General features: G+C 47.1%; 1 protein-coding gene across 4 annotated transcripts in view; it reads left to right on the top strand.

The window, feature by feature from the left end:
- The window catches only part of HDAC5 (histone deacetylase 5), a 113,449-nt gene extending 99,230 nt beyond the window's left edge, over positions 1–14,219 (top strand). For all 4 annotated transcript variants that reach the window (XM_081883846.1, XM_081883848.1, XM_081883847.1 and 1 more), the window contains 11 exons: positions 883–932; positions 2,069–2,176; positions 3,201–3,256; positions 4,389–4,476; positions 5,010–5,129; positions 6,473–6,570; positions 8,267–8,385; positions 9,539–9,672; positions 11,357–11,441; positions 12,213–12,366; positions 13,026–14,219. In XM_081883846.1, coding sequence (XP_081739972.1) covers positions 883–932; positions 2,069–2,176; positions 3,201–3,256; positions 4,389–4,476; positions 5,010–5,129; positions 6,473–6,570; positions 8,267–8,385; positions 9,539–9,672; positions 11,357–11,441; positions 12,213–12,366; positions 13,026–13,065 — 1,052 coding nt within the window. In that variant the 3' untranslated portion in view covers positions 13,066–14,219. The remainder of the gene's footprint in view (positions 1–882; positions 933–2,068; positions 2,177–3,200; positions 3,257–4,388; positions 4,477–5,009; positions 5,130–6,472; positions 6,571–8,266; positions 8,386–9,538; positions 9,673–11,356; positions 11,442–12,212; positions 12,367–13,025) is intronic.
- The last annotated feature ends 432 nt before the right edge of the window (positions 14,220–14,651 follow it).

Genomic DNA, 14,651 nt, shown 5'->3' with positions numbered 1-14,651 from the left:
TGCATGGATGCAGTTTGCTGTGCGTAATTTTATCGGCTTCAGCTGGTACAGTAGCAGCGGCCGTTCTTGGACTGCGATAGCTTGATTGCAGTAGTGCAGGCTTTAATGACTTCAAGATGGGATTGCTGCAGGGCAGTCCATGTGAGGCTTCCCTTGCCCTTGATCTGGAAGCTGCACTTAGTGCAGGGTATTGTAGCCCAACTGCCGATGCAAAGGAAACACTGTCAGCACAGAAACACCTCTGCTCAGAGAGCTGTGCCAGTTGCCAGTTTGTTACCAGGTCAGATTGAAAGTGTTGGTATATAAAACCCTTAACAGCTTGATGCCAGCCTACCACATATATATATATATATATATGTATGTTCACTCAGCTGCTTTGATCTACAGAATTGGCACTTTTACAAATTCACTCCACATGTGCAAGGAATTGATATTTCATTGTGGCATCCCCTACACTGTGGAACTCCCTGCCCTTTGATATTAGGCAGGGACATTTGTTGTATTGTTTTTGGCACCTGCTAAAAGATTTTAAAACAAGCCTACCTCTGAACATGTAAATTTGACATGGATTTTAACGTGCAACTGTATTTTATCATGTATATACCTAAAACTACTGATTTCTATCATGTGTATGTCCAAAATGGCTGGGTAAGCTGGTTTTTACCATCTGATTTGATTGGTTTTCTTAACGTACGTGCTATACAAACGGCTTCATTGATTAATCATGTGAAATAAATAAATATAGATATATTCGGTGTAAAGGACCTGGTTGTGGCATAGAGCTTCTCTAAAGTGAACGGGGACAAAGTGTGCCCATGGAGGACATGTTCACTACCTGCTTGGTGTGTTTCATTATTTTCTCCTACATCCCTCTCTTTACAGGTCCCCTTACGCCGAAGATGTATGCCGTCCTCCCATGTGGTGGAATTGGGGTGAGTATGTGGCGTCAAAGGAATTTGGCTGTCAGCGGTTGATACTTAGGGAAGGGCAGGGATGACATGGTCCCTCTCACGATCCTGATGAAACACTCCTTTGTACTTTTTCACACGTTACGTTTTTTCCAGGAACTACTAAATAGGAGCCCACCTTTCCTTGGTAAATCACTTTGCGGGCAAGTTTTCTTTTCTGGAGGGGCGATGGTGTTAGCATGGCTAGCACGCTGGCATGTGTGTTGGGGTTCAGGATTTCCTTTAGGACAGGCATAGGCAAACTCGGCCCTCCAGATGTTTGCCTATGCCTGCTTTCGGATGTTAGCTCTCTCTTTCTTCCTGGTCTTTAGAATTTAAAAATCGGGATGGGGAGGGGAAGAAACAAACCCTGATCCTGTTGTGTGTCCTTTTTTTTTCTTAAACACAAAAAGTAAATTGAGAACAGAAATGTGGCAAATAGAGATGAATCGAAAGGTGCGTTGAGGTGTTCGCCTTGACACATGGGCATGCTGTATCTGTGAACAGGGAGCAAAGGCACACAGGTAGGCCCTGACTTCGGCGTCCCTGTGTGCTTTGCCCCCCGTGCTCAGTCCTCAGGAAGATCTGCAAGGGGATTGTACTTGCATTCACTTGAACGTGAGAAGAACTCTGTGTGATTGGGGACACTGATCAAACAGGGTCCCCGATCGCTCGGAGGAGTCTATTCATGTTCCAGTGAACATGAGCAGAAACTCCCTGCGGACTTTCCCATGCAACTAGGGAGTGTTGGGAGATGATGTGCAGGAGGACATTGGGGGAGGGACTTGTGTGTGCATCCCTGCTCCTTGTCCACAGTTCAAGCATGTTCAGGTGAATGACTGATCATGCTTAAGACGTTAAACGAAGCATTGGCAGCGACACCCAATTCAAGCTGACTGTACATTCCCGCAGTGAATTTTGCTGCAAACCTTCGTCTGCAAACCTAGCTGGGCCTCAGCAAAGGCACGCTGCTGCAAATCCGTGTGTGTGCGGAGTGTGTGCCTTTCCTTTAGGCCCCATTCCCTTGCCGCCAAACCAAGGCAAGCTGAACGATACCGCTCTTCTCCCCTCTTCCAGCCCTTAGCTTCTGCCAATGCTTTGCTCTGTACCTTCCACTGCAGGTTGACATCGACACAGTGTGGAACGAGATGCACTCGTCCAGCGCGGTCCGCATGGCTGTTGGCTGCTTGGTGGAGCTGGCCTTTAAAGTGGCGTCTGGGGAGCTTAAGGTAAGTCGGGCCCAATGAATGTGCAGCTTCTCCATGTTGCAGCCCCTGGTCCTCCCCCACCTCTAATTCTTGTTCCCAAGCACAGCTGGTTGGACATGGAAGAATTATGCTCATGTGAACCTTGCTCAATTCCAGCTCACTTTGGCTGCTGCGGTGTGTACAAAAATCCTAGTGATTTAAGCTGTGTGTTTCTGAGCTTGGGCAGAATGTCAATCAGCTCTGATAAGAAGCAGCTTCTAAAACCATCTCCATCGTTCTGCCCGGACACTGAGGTCCAGCGCCGAGGGCCTTCTGGTGGTTCCCTCGCTGTGAGAAGCCAAGTTACAGGGAAACGGGCAGAGGGCCTTCTTGGTAGTGGCACCCGCCCTGTGGAACGCCCTCCCACCAGATGTCAAAGAGAAAAATGACTACCAAACTTTTAGAAGACATCTAAAGGCAGCCCTGTTTAGGGAAGCTTTTAATGTTTAATAGGTTATTGTATTTTAGTGTTTTGTTGGAAGCCACCCAGAGTGGCCGGGGGGACCCAGCCAGATGGGGGGGGGTATAAATTATTATTGTTGTTGTTGTTATTATTATTATAAAAGAGCCTATGTAAGCACTGATATCTCAGCATGTGTAGAATGCCCCTTGGTTGGAAGTTGGTTTTCCTTAGGCATCTTGGTGTGCATTATTCCCCGAAACCCATTTTTGCTGCACTCCACGATCTCATTCTGTGGGTGGAGGGATGGCAGACCCAACTTTGGGTACCGAAATCAATGGGCGTTTTTATCCCAGGTTTATATCCCACTTTTATCCCAGGTTTACATACCCTTCTGAAGCTCATTGGCTGGTTTAGGACCAATCACCATTTCTCAGCCTAGCCTACCTCATAGGGTTGCTAGGAAGATAAACTGTGTGTGTGTGCACGGCCACACACTGTGTTCATCACCCTGAGGTCCTCGGAGGAAAGTGTCGTGAATCAGAACAAAAATCAAAGATTAATACATGTGTGAACTTGTGCATGTGTGTATTTTCCTTCTTGCAGAATGGATTTGCTATTATCCGGCCACCAGGTCATCATGCAGAGGAATCCACAGCCATGTGAGTGTGTAGCATAAATGAGGAGGAGGAGGGATATATGTGATTAACTAGAAACAAACAAATCCTCCTCTTTTAAAAACAATGGTTTAGATGAGATGGGGTGGTTTTCTCACTGCATGAATACTATTTTATGTGTGTTTCTCCCTGTTGGTGTCGTATAAGCTGCTTTGGTTTGAAATCCTGTCCTCTCTATATGAGTGTGGTTCTCATCATGGAATTAAACACATCTATTTCAGGGCTTCTTAGGAGGAGCTTCCTACTAGTCTTTCCTGCCTATCTGGGACTGAGATTCCCTCCATTTGTGGAGGAGGGTATTCTGAGCAGGTTACTTCCTCCAACTAGATCTGAGGAGCAGGGCTGTGCAAATTTGCCAAAGCTTTGCCCATTTATTTTTGCGTGTGGGAGAAGCCCATCTCCTCCACCCCACCCCCTTTAATTCCACTTCTCCCTGCACCAACACAATTATTTAAAGAGCCTGCTGAGTTACTGCTGCACTGAGTGTAATTTGGGAGTTTTTCTATCTTCCTTTCCTGTGGATTAGGTAGTTCAGAAAAGAAAGGAGCTGGACCAAACCTTTGAGTTGGATTCGGACTTCGAATTCCTGTTGGAATCAATGCGAAACGTTGGTCACGTTGACTAGCTTGAGTCCCATTGATTTCAGTGGGACCATGGTCTCAAAATATAGCAACGATTAACTTGCATTACTGCTTCTGGGAGATACAGTATCCTAGTTGAATGGGCATGCCCGAGTCCATGAATGTGGTGGTCAAGTCTGCTATCTGTGCTGTTGCTTTCCTGCCCACCCTTCTCTTTATACTGGGCATTATCAAAAAAAGCCAGTGGCAAAGCTGTTGTATATTTTTATAGTAAGCAAAGTCTGGTATCTGGGCCAGTGTAAACACTTTAGTGGTGAACAGGATGTGATGGGCTTGTGGAATGCTCCATGTGCATGGGTTTAATTTTTTCAAAAAGCATTCTTTGGTTGCGCATTTTAGGAGGTTTATCCTAACATGTAGCTGATTGCAACCTATTCTCCCCCTCACTCCACAAACAAGTGAATGAAGCAAAGTAATCATCATCATCATTATCCCTGACATTTCTGATAATACCTTTCTCCCCTTTCATTTCCCAGGGGCTTCTGCTTCTTCAACTCTGTTGCCATTACTGCCAAGCTCCTCCAGCAAAAGCTTGCCATTAGCAAAATCCTCATCGTGGACTGGGTAAGGGTCTCTCACTCTGCTCCTGAAGCTGCTTAGGCTTGGGTTGTTTTGTCCTTATTGGCTAACATCTTTCCTGGTCCTGAAAGATCTTCATGGGCTCCCAGTACGTTTCCGAGCACAATTCAGAGTGTTGGTGCTGACCTTTAAAGTCCTAAACAACCTCGGTCCTGTATACCTGAAGGAGCATCTCCACCCCCATTGATCAGCCCGGACACTGAGGTCCAGCTCCGAGGGCCTTCTGGCGGTTCCCTCGCTGCGAGAAGTGAGGTTACAGGGAACCAGGCAGAGGGCCTTCTCGGTAGTGGCGCCCGCCCTGTGAAACGCCCTCCCAGCAGATGTCAAGGCAATAAACAGCTATTTTACTTTTAAAAGACGACTGTTTAGGGAAGTTTTTAATGTCTGACGCTGTATTGTTTTTGATATTCAGTTGGAAGCCGCCCAGAGTGGCTGAGGAAACCCAGCCAGCCAGATCGGTGGGGTATAAATAAATTATTATTATTATTATTATTATTTATTTCATTCTGCTCTGGCAGGATATCCATCATGGCAATGGCACCCAGCAGGCATTCTACAGCGACCCCAACGTGCTCTATGTTTCTCTGCACCGCTACGACAATGGCAATTTCTTCCCAGGCAGTGGAGCTCCTGAAGAGGTGAGTTCACACCTTTATTCACCTCTGGTGCTTGTTTTTGTAATAATCAAGATGGTGGTGCTGAATCTAGCTTGAAATCCCTCTCTAGGTGTTGTTGTTTTTTAAAAAAACCACCCTCTTTTTATTTTAATTTTTTTCTAACAACTTTTATTGATTTTCCATTTTATAATATTTAAAAACATCTTCGTCATCCCTTTTACTTCTTTTGCTCTAAAGAGCTTATCGACTCCCTGCCTCTTGGTTTTCCAAATTCATCTTTATATCATAGCATTTATACATTTTCCCATTTCACTCATTCAAAATATCGCAATTTTTAATTACAGTGGTACCTCGGGTTAAGTACTTAATTCGTTCCGGAGGTCCGTTCTTAACCTGAAACTGTTCTTAACCTGAAGCACCACTTTAGCTAATGGGGCCTCCTGCTGCTGCCGCGCCACCGGAGCACGATTTCTGTTCTCATCCTGAAGCAAAGTTCTTAACCTGAAGCACTATTTCTGGGTTAGCGGAGTCTGTAACCTGAAGCGTATGTAACCCGAGGTACCACTGTAAATATAAAAAGGTAGAAACAATTGTCGTTACAAGTCTTCTTGCAACCCTGCTAGTGCTGGTAATTGCTTACAATGGTCCTTCAAATATTGTATAAATTTACTCCAGTCTTTTTGAAATGCTTGATCACGCTGGTTTCGGATTTTCCCCACCAGCTTCGCCAGTTCCTAAAACCACCCTCTTTTTAACTCCCTGAAGCATTCATAGATGCATCAGTAAAGAATGCGAAAGCAGGGCGCAAACAGAGGTTGCTTTTCGACTAAGAAATCTACACTGGCTCCTATAAGGAGTTGCATCAGAATGCACCTAAAGCGGCTCTGTAAAGGAGGGAAGAATTGCAGGGAGAAAGAGAGAAGGTTTATCCCCCAAGAACAGTTTGAACACCAATTGAGAGAAGATTTTAATCAGTTACCTCCGCCATTTTGTTCAGGGAAAGGTTTTGTAGTCCAGGAAATAGCTTGGGGCGGGCAAAGGTTGGAACGTTGCCCAGGGTGCAGAATTCACAGAAATCCCTGCATGTATGTGTGTCCTGTCTTTTCTGACCCCAATCATTTGAGATGGACCAGCATTTTCTCCAGTAGGCGTCCTGCATGCTGCTGCCCTTGCACCCCTCTCTCTTTCGCTTCTCTGTTGTGCTTCTGCATTCTCTCTGGGGTCCATCTGCATGCAAGTTCTCCCCCCTCCAGCCTCAGATGTATGCCAGTGTCCCTTTGCCCCTTCCCACCGGCAGCTTGGTGCATGATCCAAGCTGCGAATAAGAGCCAGCATTTGTTACTTACGAGGCTTCTCTCTTCCAGGTTGGCAGCGGGATGGGTGTAGGTTACAACGTCAACATTGCCTGGACTGGTGGAGTGGACCCTCCCATTGGTGACGTGGAGTATCTGACTGCCTTCCGGTAGGTCTGCTGGCATTCACTGTCCCTAACTGGGAGTGGGGCTTTCTCTGCCAGGGGTGCCCACACACTGGGTTTCCGCACTGAGAGGGTTTCCCCTAAGGGTTTTGTGTGCTTCATCAAACTTCAGCGTTCTCACAGGCCTGCCACCGACTGCTCCTTTTATGTGGGTGGTGCTGTTATGATCAAGGGATGCGGGTGGTGCTGTGGTCTAAACCACTGAGCCTCTTGGGCTAGCTGATCGGAAAGTCGGTGGTTCGAATCCCCATGGCGGAGTGAGCTCCCATTGCTCTGTCCCAGCTCCTGCCAACCTAGCAGTTCGAAAGCACACCAGTGCAAGTAGATAAATAGATACCGCTGTGGCGGGAAGGTAGACGTTTCTATACGCTCTGACTTCCATCACAGTGTTCTTTTGCACCCGTAGCAGTTTAGTCCTGCTGGCCACATGACCCGGAAAGCTGTCTGTGGACAAACGCCGGCTCCCTCGGCCTGAAAGCGAGATGAGCGCCGCAACCCATAGTTGCCTTTGACTGGACTTAACCGTCCAGGGGTCCTTTAGCTTTTAACTTTTACCTGTTAATGATCACATAAGGGACCAGCACATAGAGAACTGCAATTGCAGTTAGGTACACAGGGTAGAAATAATAATCATTTCACTTCTAATTTGTATACTGCCTTTCTATATTGCTATACACAAGGTGGCGTACAAGCTGAAGAAAAAACAAAATACCCAACATAAGACCACACACCTTACAACAACTTGATCCAATACAAAGAAGTCATAATAAAAACATAACTTTAAAATAAACAACATATCAAAGGAACTTTGAGTCATCCATTAGATTATCATAGTGCACAATAAAATATCAGCAAGCAGTAATTAAACAGAAATTCACTCTTTAATAATCACCATAAGCTATAATGAATAAAAATAACAGCAAGTCGCAACACATAAAATCACTGTGATACATACAAAACCATGCAAAAGGATAAAATTGAGAAACGGAGACAACTTATTTTAAAAACAACATCCCTGAACTCCTCTCTTCTCAGCTGCTGCTTCTGCTGTTCTTAAAGTCATAGTCTGGGAAAGGCTCTTAGGGCTGGAGGGTGAGGCAAGGCTGTGAACCGCCCTGAGATCTACAGGTATAGAGCGGTGTACAAATTTAATAAATAATATAAAATAATAAAGCAGGTGGGAAAAGCCATTGCCTGATGGCCAGCACAGTCTCTCTACTGTCAGAAGTCTGGTCCTTCTCTTATCACAGGCTTCCCTCAAACTGGTGCTCTCCACACGTTTTGGACCATATCTCCCATCATCCATGACCCCATTAGCCATGCTGGTTAAGGATGCTGGGAGCTCAAGTCCAGAATTTCTGGAGGGTACCAGGTTGTGGGAGGCTGCCTTATCCTAGCCAGCACCTTTTTGATTGGAGTCTAGGTAGGGAGAAATCCAGGAGGAAGCTGCTGCTGGGGCTAGAAAGCAGTAGACCTTTCTGTCGCCTTCCATGATAATCTCACAACCCCCTGACACAACAGAGATGGGTGTTAGTTTGAGTCAGTGTGTTGGGGAAATGAAAAAAGCAGGAAGGTGAGCATGGCTAGAATTTCCCCTGTCAGTAGGATAGGGCAGGGCTGGCGCTGGTGCTGTCGTGTTTCCTCCTAAGAGACCTCTAAGGACTGTTTTGTGTCTTCCCAGGACTGTGGTGATGCCAATAGCCAATGAGTTCTCCCCAGACGTGGTCCTCGTTTCTGCTGGCTTCGATGCTGTGGAGGGACACCTGTCCCCACTGGGTGGATATTCTGTCACGGCCAAATGTGAGTGTGGGTCATGGGGGAGGGGGTGCCCCCCTTGCCTCAGTTTGTAAATAGAACGAGCCATTCACAAAGAGCAATGGCTCCCAATTGGGGGTCTGCAGTCACCAGGGGGTCCGCGTAACCCACCCAGGGGGTCCGTGGCATCATTCACATGACAAAAACTACCATAGAGATATTGGAATTTTCAAATACAACAGGTCCATGGCTTGACTTAGGAAAAACAGGAGGTCTGAAGTACTTAGCTAATTGGGAACCACTGCCTAGGGCTGGGCAATATATCGATATATCATCCAAAACCGGTTTGAGCTTCACATCGTGATAATTGTTTCATAATATTTGAGCTGGCAATATATTGCGAATCACAATGTGTGTAAGGGTTAGGCTATATCTGATTTTTAACATCTCAATAACTCACCAGCTAAACACTGCAATGTTATCAGCAGCTAAGCCTCACAGTATCACCAGCTAAACCTCACAATATCACCAGCTAAACATTGCAATCTGCCACAATGTCTGAATAAGGATGGAAGTATACAGAGGCGAACAGGACAATGTCCAGGCAACTACTACTACTTAGGAGTCTAAAAAGATAAATGACAATATTATCAATCATCTTACACTCAGTTTCATCAGCAGGCAAACCAAAATGCATCCCAACGGCCACAGAATTGTACCCAGAATTGCACGGGACCAGTGGCCTGACTCAATATAAGGCAGCTTCCAGCACTCCTATATGTTGAACGGTTGGGCTCTGAGCATTTTGGGCCTATGTTTCTACGCTAGAGATTGCCCCTGGGACTTTATTCATGTATACACTGCCAGTGACCTATGGCCCCTTTGTGCTTGCACTAGCTGGAGCTCCAACTCACCTATTATTTATCCATTCAAGCGGCTTAGCCCTCACCTCCCCAATATTTTGAGGTAGCCTATGAATGCGAGTCAAAAGTGAATAATGGCTTACTGGCCACCTGCCTTGCTATGAATGGTTTGTTAAATTCTGAGGGCCACTGTTTTAGATGTCAAGGTGAGCGTTAGTGGCCTCCTCCAGTCTCTTTAGCTGAGGGAGAAGGAGGAGTTACTGCATCTCAATCAGAAAATGATGGTTTTTCATCTTTCTGGTTTTTCTGTTGTTGTTTTCTTCCCGGCCACACAGGTTTTGGGCACCTGACCAAGCAGCTGATGAAGCTGGCGGGCGGGCGTGTCGTCCTGGCACTGGAAGGAGGTCACGATCTGACAGCCATCTGCGATGCCTCCGAAGCCTGCGTTTCCGCCTTGCTTGGCCTTGAGGTGAGTGCAGCTGGCATGGGGGAGAAGCAGTCCCGAAGCCTCAACCTGCTGGCTTGGGACGATGCCCAAAGCTTTTGGGCAATCTTTGGCCGAGGTTCTGAAAAGAGGTCTGGCACTCATTTGCTTCGTGGGGTGAGAAAGGCAGAGAAAGAAGGCATGTCTGTCCTGGCACATGAATGCCCGCCAGTTTCTGTTTATATATGCATTCGGACGTCTGCCCTGCTAATGGCACCTCCACAAGGCCCAGCTGGAAATCGGTGCAGCTTGTCCACTTCGGTGGCCGAAAACAGGAAGCTGTGTGTTTGACTGCTGCAGTTTAGGACACAGCTAAAAATTGCATGGAGAAAAAAGATTGTGCACTGCCAATTAGTGGTTTATGGGAGTACGTGAGGACAGGCCCCTGCCCCAAAGAGCTTGCAAGTCTAAAGGTTTTCCAGCTTGATGAAAAGGCCTCTACCTGAGATGTTGTTAGGTGTTGTTTTTAAACCTATACTAGCACAGTGGTACCTCTGGTTACGTACTTAATTTGTTCCGGAGGTCCGTTCTTAACCTGAAACTGTTCTTAACCTGAAGCACCACTTTAGCTAATGGGGCCTCCTGCTGCCACCACGTGATTTCTGTTCTCATCCTGAAGCAAAGTTCTTAACCCGAGGTACTATTTCTGGGTTAGCGGAGTCTGGAACCTGAAGCGTATGTAACCCGAGGTATCACTGTATGGGTTTGTGACTTTTTTTAGCTGTTTATATCTCTGTAAATTGCCTTGGGAGATGTATGTCAGAGATTCACAAATTAAAATAATAATGGGAATAATTCAACACGGGGGGGGGGGGGGCAACCGAAGGAAGCAGAGGAGGAGGAGGTGGGTAAAAAGGGGAAGGATACACCTTGTTTTGGGGCTGGCAGAGTTGCTCATTCAACACGGCAGCGGAGTATGCCAGTGGAACAGAAAAACACCAGACAGTTCTAGGTAAGGTCAGTCCCTTTTCTGACCGTATAATGCAGTTCCACAGCTTATAGGTTATATACAATCCTTCGAGCAGCATGCAGACTCCTTACTGCTTTCCAACACAGACTAAGCTCTGGCCAAGGGCAGGGGCCAAGAGCAAACTTGCTTCAAACTCAAGTGTATTTGTACTTTAGATTGTGCCGAGTCACTCTCACATGCTTGCTGACTCACTCTTGCAGGTGCAGGACAAGCACCCTACCCAAAATTAACCAGCCCACCTATAACTTAGCCCTTTCTTGTCCTTTTTCTCTGAGTGCATAAACATCAACATGCTTTTCTTTCAGGTTATGAGAACTGACAGAAGGAGAAAGGGACCAAGGCAGGGGTGGGGGACCTGGGCGGCCTTCCAGGTTTTGTTGGACTACAACTCCCATCAGCCTTGACCGTTGGCCATGCTGTCTGGTGGGGATGGGAGTCCAACAGCAGATACTAGAGAACTGCACAGGCCTCCCATTGCTGGTCTAAGGCTCCACAGGAAAGGAATCTCCATCAGGCCCTGTTCTTTGACCTTTCACCTGCGGCCTCCCCTCCTCTTAGCTTTGCACTTTTGATTCTTGCCTGCCTTTCCTTCCCCTTCTTCCCCACTCACAACTTCCGGTCAGCTTTGAGTCCTCAGATCTTTCGGCGTAGAAACTGAGCGCTCTCTTTCCTCTCTCTCTCTCTCTCTCTCTGACGCAGCTGGAACAGATGGATCAAGCTCTGTTGCGGCAGAAGCCCAATGCAAATGCTGTGGCCACACTGGAGAACGTCATTGAAATCCAGAGTAAGATTTTGTCGTATTTCTGATACCAAATTAACAAAAGGATGGAATGTTGCAGGTAGGGGTTTGCTAAAGCGCTGACAGTCATAACTTGGAAGTCAAACGGAATCCCATTCGACTTCCAAAACGTTCGAAAACCAAAGCACAGCTTCTGATTGGCTGCAGGGAGCTTCTGCAGCCAATCAGAAGCCCCGCCAGACGTTCAGCTTCCAAAAATAGTTTGCAAACCAGAACAGTCACTTTCGGGTTTGCGGCGTTCAGGAGCCAAAACATTTGGCAATTAAGCTGTTTGACTTCCAAAGTACAACTGTATTGACCCTCTCACTATGGCCCTAAGACAAGTGACAGCAGCGCCCTCTGTGGCCAATATGGGCTTGCTATTGTTCAGACTCTGAGGGCAGTGTGTTTAAATCTGTTCCCGCAAGTGATACCAAGGACAGAAGTTAAGTAAAGGTTGTGGCGTTAAGCATGTGCACCCACAACAGTTTCTCCACCTTGCAAAAAGTTGACGACTCCTGCTGTACCCAGGTTTGGTTATAGTAGGTGATTGTGGTTGGGGAGTTCAGGGACTGTGTCCAAAGACTTTGCAAAAAAAGAAGGAAGGAAGGAAGGAAGGAAGGAAGGAAGGAAGGAAGGAAGGAAGGAAGGAAGGAAAGCTTTTGTACATAGATGGAAAGAGAGGTTGGAATCGCTAGAGTGTTCTGGGAGGGCAGCTCCAGAAGTTCAAACGGGACAGGCCATTCCTTCATGACACATTGCTCCTTTTTGTCTCAGGTAAGCACTGGAACTCAGTGAAATGTTCTGCAGCAATGGTCGGCTGCTCCTTGCTGGAGGCTCAGAAGGGTGAGACAGAAGAGGCCGAGACGGTCAGTGCCATGGCGTCGCTGTCAGTGGACACAGAGCAGGGCAAAGCAGACGGTGATGTCCGGTACGTTCGCTCCTTTAGATCAGGGGGAAACCATATAAGAGGGAGTGGGCATCTTATCACAAGTGTTTTCGGTCAAGGGTAGTCAATGCGTTGCCCTGTGGAAGTACAAATCCCATCATCCCTAGCCATTGGCCATGCTGGATGAAGGCTGGTGGGAGTCGGAGCCCAACAACATCTGGAGGGCAACATCTGTCTTAGCGCCTCTGACTTCTGAGTGTTCTTTCCGCTCAGCTGCCCAACTCCTGACCTTGCCTAACTGCTTCCTACCTCCAAATCTGTCTCTGCAGGGTGCAGGGAGCATAGCTCAGTGGTAGAGCACATGGTTTGTAAGCAAAAAGGTCCTGGGTTCAACCCCCATCTTCTTCAGGTGAAACCCTGGAGAGGTGCTGCCAGCCAGTGTAGACAGTGATCTGACTCAGTATAAGTCAGGTTTCCTTTCTTTCTGTGTATATGGCAGTTTTCTTCATCCTGAGCAAACCTTCCGTTTTTCTGACCACCATGCTGACTTTCAGAACGTTGCCATTGGCCCCTTCCACCTCGGCAGTTAAAATATTTTTTGAGCCTTCTCTGACATCACAGCTGTAAAGCCCAATAGCTGCGTCTGCCTCTGGGCCAATGGGAGGCCAGTAACCAGTTGTCCTATTGTCTTCTCCCTCCAGGCCAGCAGAAGAGCCAATGGAGGCCGAGCCCGTGTTGTGAAGTGCCAAGACTTTGATTTGTGTAGCTGTCACTCTGTGGGTTAATTGGTAATTCTGTGAGTCCATTTAAAAAAAAACAGCAGCAGCAGCAGCAGCAACAACTACTACGAATTGATTTTTTTTTAATCTATTAAAAAAAAAGGAAAAAAAAGAGTTGCACTGGACAAAACGAGCCCATGTGTGTATGTGTGTGTGTGCGTGATCGCGTCAGTCTCCTGGCATATGTTCTCACCAGCATCACCATTTTGTCCTAACTCTTTAAGGATTTTTGTGAGGGGAATGGTGGTGAGGTAGGGGCTTTCAAGCAAGCATCTCCTCTCTTGTTCCACTCTTAAGACATCATTCCCTCTCCTTCCTGCTCCCCCTGCCTCCCTGGCCGCTAAACTCACCCCCTTCTCAGGGTTGGTGCAAGCCATTTTGCTACCCTAGGTAACAAAAAAATAATTTTCACACACACACACACATATATATACACAAACACACACTACATTTCTTCTTTGGAGGTTGTCCCAGTTTCAGATTCTCTCCCCTTAACTTCATGCAAGTGGATTATTATTGTTGTTGTTGTTGTTGTTGTTATTTTGCTCCATTCACTTGTTTGTGGAGTGAGGGGCGTAATAGGTTGCAGTCAGGAAATCTGGGGAGGGGGCTTGCAATTGCTTCCACACCTCTCTCGGGTCTAGGGCAGGAGCGGGGAGTTGCGCGTCCCCCTTTAGGGATTTCCCAAGTCGCCTGGAGCACCCTTGGGACTCTTGCTGCCCTAGGCAGCTACCTGTACTGCCTCTTGGGCTGGGCCGGACCTGCCCCTTCTTGCCGAACCTGTTCCTGAAATGCCATTTCTCTGCTCCGGGTTTTTGCACATTGAGATGGGCATCCGAAGGCAAACCCACCCCACTTCCCAAATGCCTTTCCCCCTGCCTCTTCAGTTCCTACCCTTTGACAGTTTCTCACTTCTTCCCCCTCCCTGCGACATTAGATCCTTGGGTTTAAATCCTACCTGTGTTGCCTCAATCGCGTATCTTTCTCCCGACCCATTTCAGCTGTTTAAAAAAAAGTGTTCCTCAGTATTGTATAGTCCTCCTGAATTAATCTCTAGGAGAAGAAACCCCCGAGGTTGAGGAGAAAGGGGGGGCGAAATAAAAAGTGTGCCTTTAAGTCGTTTTTGTTAATGCCTTAAATTCCCTGTGAGGTTTGCTTCTCCTCCTCCATCTCTTCCTCTTTCCCTCTCTCCCTCCCTCCCACCATCCCTGCTTAAGTTAACCATCTCTAAGGGAGATCACCTTGTACAAACTTGGGAAGGAATCACCTGTAAATCCCCAGCACCAATGCGCATTGGGCCTGATCCAGCTGTAGCTGTAAACAAATGGTTATCAAGCAAACTAGTCTGGGGACAATGTGGGTGGGTGTATCGATTCAAACATACACTAAGTAAGAGCTTTCCAAACTGTGTGTTGCGACAATGTTAAGTGTGTTGGCTGCAGGTGCTCCCCGTGCTCCTCGCGGGGCTGGAAAGGGGTTTGTTTAACCTCCGGTTTGCTAGTAAAACTGAATTACCGTGTCACGAAATGATGCAGAACCGAATGACTG

The sequence above is a fragment of the Podarcis melisellensis genome (genome assembly GCF_964234715.1).
Source record: "Podarcis melisellensis genome assembly, chromosome: 13".
Lineage (NCBI taxonomy): Eukaryota > Metazoa > Chordata > Lepidosauria > Squamata > Lacertidae > Podarcis > Podarcis melisellensis.
This window is presented reverse-complemented; position numbering and strand designations above follow the sequence as displayed.